The 5,750-nt window shown below is 32.5% G+C and overlaps 1 protein-coding gene across 1 annotated transcript in view; it reads left to right on the top strand.

Annotated features, from left to right (window-relative positions):
• Positions 1 to 667: 667 nt before the first annotated feature.
• The window catches only part of LOC106472031 (F-actin-uncapping protein LRRC16A-like), a 60,690-nt gene continuing 55,607 nt past the window's right edge, over positions 668 to 5,750 (top strand). Inside the window, exon 1 of the mRNA XM_013932660.1 lies at positions 668 to 767. Within this exon, the coding sequence (XP_013788114.1) occupies positions 731 to 767 (37 nt within the window). The 5' untranslated portion in view covers positions 668 to 730. The remainder of the gene's footprint in view (positions 768 to 5,750) is intronic.

Below are 5,750 nucleotides of genomic sequence, written 5' to 3' on the forward strand. Positions count from 1 at the left end.
GAAGAATTTATACCGAAAATTAACAAACGACCTGGTACACAAAACTGGGATAGAAAGAATGTCATACCTGGACGGGTTAAGATCCTGAAATTGTTTTCCTTAAAAAAAAAAAAAAAGAAGAGTTAGAGGGGACGTGATTGAGGTTTTTAACATTGTTAGGAGAATTGATGGAGTCGATGCATAATATTTTTTATTCGTATTTAATTTATTGAGAATGATAAAACACCAAAAATAAATTTGGGCAGGGTAAAAGTAATCTTCAGCAAAGACAGTTTTATTTCTCTAACATGTCCGTAAAGGCTGACTTCAGATTTGGTGGATGCATTAAATATAAGGTAGTTTAAGGGTTTAAGTGTTTGTTGGAGATTATTTTATTTTATGAAGTTGAGTGAATGAGCGGCCTAGATGGACCAACAAGTCCCTTGTTGTCCTTGAAATAAAAACTGTTGAATTTTTTGCTATGCTATATTGATAGCCTGTCTATATATTTAATACTTAAAAACTACAGATATTTTTGTGGGCTGCATATTATATTAATGTCATTTAACATATGTTTGAAGATTTATTTTGTTGCATATTTGAAATTTTATTTACAAGCATTTTTGATGCTAATATATTTAGCGTAATATTTAATTTAAAACCGTGCCTCGAGATGTCGAGATATGTGTGTGTTTATATTATGATTCAATTTAATGGGTTTTGACTGAGTCTTCATAAGTTAAACAAAAACATGTCAACAAGAAGTGCTTTAACAGATGATGTTCACAGTAAGTAAGCATAACGTTTCGTTTAATAATCAGATTGAAGTTTATACAAATGTTTAAAATTAAATCTAGTGCAACTTTGTTATGTTAATATGAAATGTGACTAATAATGATGTTAGCCTAAAGTTACGTTAGCAACCACTAACTGATGATGGCAAGTAAGTCATAGATTGAAGAGATTTATTGAGTCTGGAGGGTAAGGACACTGTGTAGCATGATCTGATGATAAGTAAGATACTAAATTCCTCTCTGACTGTTTACGAAAAGACAGAGGAAGAAGGGCTGATAATATATCAGATCAGCTGTGGCTTCAATATCATTCTTCAGTACAATGTGGCTGGGTTTAAAAGTTACTGGCCATCACTTGAAATGGATGCAAGATCTGAACACCACAAGGGAGTTGAGCCCCTAATCTTTCATTTTTTGAAAACTTGAATGTTATGGTAAAATATCTTTAAGATATTTTGTGTTTCATCACTCATTAGGTCTCTTTAGCCAAGATATTAGATGTAAATGTAGATCATAAATCGATTTTGTAACTGAAAAAATATTGTAGAAATTTAAGCTCTTTTCTAGGCTGAAATAAATTTTTGATGTGGAAAAACTGCAATATGTAAGGGATTTTCCATTTTTCATATGTTACTTGTGAATATAATGTTACGACAGCGGAGGTCACGTGACACTAGTAATACGTCATGCACTTCTAGAACGTTCGTGAATGCTCGGGCTTTTACTAGATTTCGGTATTCTTGTACATATAAGAATGTCAAGACATGACGGCAACAATGTAATATGTAATTGAACTGTGGACAGAGAGACGTATTGTTGAGTTGAGCACGTGAGACGTTCGTTGTGAATTATAGCGTTTGTTATAGCTTGACTGTGGAAATTAAGTGTATTGCAAAGTTGTATTTAGAAAAATAAACCAGTTTTATTTAAGAAAGGACTTGTGTTGCTAAAGTTTCTTCTCAAAAAAATTATACAGAAAATTAACTAACGACGGAGGCGTAACAATAACTTATGTAGTTATAACTGTAAGGCTTAAGAAATGTACATTTAACTTATGTCGAAAAGAAGCTTTAGCCAAATTAATAATTTTCTGGTTTTAACAAGGCACCCAATATAATTTAATAACTTCATTATCGAAACTTGCATGGATATTAAAATTTGGGCATGTCTTCACTCAGGCTAGGCCACCAAGTCAGTGAATCTGAAAAATGAAATGTTGAAATTGAAAATAGGCCTACACTTTACAAATTACAGGCTAATATTCTAGAATTTGAATGCTGTTTGATAATGTTAGTATGATTAATATCAAATTTGATGTAATTTAATGCAACAGGTGTATAATATATTACTGTAATTGACATAGTATGTATGCCAATATTTATGTATGTAACCAAAACACCTGCACCATCTATTGAATGATTCCACAAACAAAAATCCACAAAAACTTCATGCTTTGGGTATTCAAGATTCAGACATTTATAAAAATAACTGTGGTATGAGCAACAACCATTTATTTATAATATAACATAATTTCAAATAAATGTACTCTCCTCACAACAAAAACACGACCTTTACTAGAACTGTACATGAGAGTTTGATTATATCTATTGATGTAATTTTTAAATGTAATACTGAGAAACTGGAGTTCTTAAAAACAGTTATTTTTTCAATAAACAATATCACTTTTAATATAAAAACGTTACAGTTTATATCAGTAAAATTTATGAATATTTTGAGCTGTGTACATTTAATCATTTTGATGTAATGAGTTGCATATGACTAAAGAGCACAATCCAAACACTTTCCCCAAGCAGTACTTGCTAGAAAAAATCCTTTCACAGAAAATATTCACTTTTTCTAAATTTTTTTCAATGAGGTATGAATACTACGATTAGTAATTACTTACACAAACAGCCATCTGTAGGGCAGTGTTTCTGCTACTTAATAATAAAGGTCCTTAAAAGAAGAGTAAGCATTTATAGTATGTGTACATACCTGCTGGAGGTTCAAAGAACTTGGAAGATAAGGAGAATACATACAAATATAAATTCAAAGTTGAAAATAGTAATTTTAAAACAAATCATGTTTAAGAGGTAGGTTAAATGTATTTTTTGTCATCAACTTAAAGTAGATGGCAGAAATTAAATTGGAATTGGCTACTGTACTCAAAAGATACATTTTTCCTTAAACAAGTATTATAATGATATATATGGCCATACGTAATCAATCTATTAATATGTAATAGAATTAGTAGTTAATTTTATGACAATTTTAAACAGAAAAACAAAAACAAGACCAAAATAATATAGTTATACATGCAGTTCATATCAAATTTATGTACTATGTGTTGGATAATGTAATTCATAATGTTGCCTTTAATAATAAAACAATTTATGACATATTATAGGATTATTTAATGTACAGTTACTAAATAGTAAAATAACTATAAAACAATGGCTATATAATTTTGTACATCTGGGTTTTAAAGTCAATCATACTTTTAGAAAAAGAAAAGTTTTGACTGGAGCCTTTCTTTTTTTCCAAATCTTTATTTCTTGTCCTGTTACTTTTAGAATACACCACAAGGAAATCAGAATCCTTTATCTTTTTGATTCCCAAGATGATCTTGTAAACTTTAATAAGATCACCTTTTACCCATTTTTTCTCAAGACAGAATAAATAACCCTTCCATCTATGGAATCATCCTATTAGCACTCTTCTAGACCCTTTCAATGAGTCAGTATTGTTTCATAGGTGAGAAGTCTAAAACTAAACACAATGTTCCAAGTGAGGTGTAAGTGGGGTGAATATTGGTTTCTCCAGGGAGAGAGATAGTTATCTCTTTTGATTTGTATTGAGGATTTATATAAACACACTTTAAAATTCTAGTAGCTATACTATTGTGCTATCTGAACATACATTGCATTTCTGTCTTATAATATTATAGCATTTATTATGAATTTTTTGTTTGTTTGGTATATGTGCAGTTTCACATAATACAAGGCAGTGAAAGCTGTTGAATACATTCTACTTACCTTTGTTTCCAAGTAGATAATACCTGCTCTGTCCATAGGAGGGGATATTGCTGCAATATGCAATACTGCATGTTGTGCAAGGTCACTGACAGTAGTGTCCTTCATTGGCTGTTCAGGTGATGTCTGGAGGTTATGGCCTCAGTTATGTTGTAATGAGAATGACTAGTCATCTGAATATTGCTCATCCTCCTGCATAAATGTGTTTCTTGTGAACTAAGGAATGTTTGATTTAGATAGTCTGGTACATGGATTCAACTTGAACAGTTGAATACAGAGGTTCTAGGAAATGTAATAGCAAGTACACACACTGTGTTTTATTGTTATAAGGATGAATGTTCATTTCATATCCCACTTTGTGTCTTATTCCATTTAACATTACAACTCAGTAAGAGATTTAGCATTACTTTGTGATTATATCATGGTTGTATCTCCAGTTATTACGCAGACCTATTCAATAGCATGAAGGTTGATTCAGTTTTACCTATACATACCACAAAGTTGATAGGTAGAAGAAAATTTTGGTAGTGGGACTGCAGGATATTGTTGTGGTGGAGTTTGTTATACCTTCTGAAGTTGTTCTGATATTACTTTAACTCTTGTGCATTAAGTTTAAAAAAGCTTTTAGGTTAAATAAATTGGCATTTTATACAACTAAAAGAACATACAAAAATGAGGGAGAGTCACTCACCAAAGAGAGATGGGTGTCTAAAAGAACTGTGAAGTTCTTAGAGAAGTCCTCTTCTGGCTGTAGGAGTTTTGTCATTGTTCCAAAGATTGCTGATTTCTTTCCCACCAATAGTGCAAAAGTTACAGAAAGAGCCAACAGCAGACAGTGAATATTGCTGTTGTAGTTCCAGGAAATTAAAGGAGTCTATGCTGGTCCTGGGCACTGGCTTGGAGGAATGCAACAAACAGCATGTACCAAAATTTGTGGTTGCCAGACCTGCTTTTTAGAGAGATAGTACCTGGTTGATATAATAGCAGCCAGAACACTGGCAAATCCTAAGGTATATCAGGTGCTCTGAGTGAAACCACTACTCAGGCAGTTTGACAGTAACTTTGTTTTAGTGAATGGAGATAGACTAGATATCATTAGATAGGTCACTCTCTGACTATGCCTAGAATGTTTTGCTTACAGAATGACGGTAGTTGTCACTGACCTCAGTTCTGGCATCAGTATCCTTGAACTTGATGTACTGTTGAGCTTATTATTATAGATTGGTTTGTTGCTGACCTCAGTTCTGGCACTGGTATCCTTGGAATTGATGTACTGCTGAGTGTAGTAGTCTCGCTTGTGCAACCAGCAACTGTTGTTTTGCATTAGTTATTCAATGTTGGCCATACTGAACCCAAGAACAGTGGATTGCATGAGTTTATATGGAAGAGAAGTCACAGTAACTCAGTCTACACAAGTGATGTTCCAATGCTTATTACAGACAATGTTGATTCCAATAGAATAAGCAATAATATTGCTGCACTGTTACATGCAAATGAACATGTGATAACCCTCCACCAACAGGAGTGCAACCCACCCTCATACTGTAGCTGGCTCCCTCTGTACTGATTGTTCAATCATTACCTCTCAATTTGGTACTCACTTGTACAGATGTGTTTTATTTTTTGCTTCTGAGCTTTTCAGATATAAGTGTTTTTTTGTTGTTTTTTTCTGTGGAATTACTTGCAAAAACACTAATGGTTGCTGAAATGTTAAATTTGGATTTTTGTCTTCTTACATTTTTTCACCTACAGAAGTTGTGGCTTTTATTTTCATATTATTAACTCCCAACCCAGGCTTGGTCCTTGGGACTGACCTCATAACCATTTTGTGCTTTTATAGTTTTCATGCTATAACTTTTAAATTAGTAAGCAAATGTTAATGAAATTTGGGAGTTTATCAGTAAACATCACAATGCTTTCATACGCAAAATATCAGATTTTTTAT

Source organism: Limulus polyphemus, unplaced genomic scaffold (genome assembly GCF_000517525.1).
Source record: "Limulus polyphemus unplaced genomic scaffold, Limulus_polyphemus-2.1.2 Scaffold5029, whole genome shotgun sequence".
NCBI lineage: Eukaryota > Metazoa > Arthropoda > Merostomata > Xiphosura > Limulidae > Limulus > Limulus polyphemus.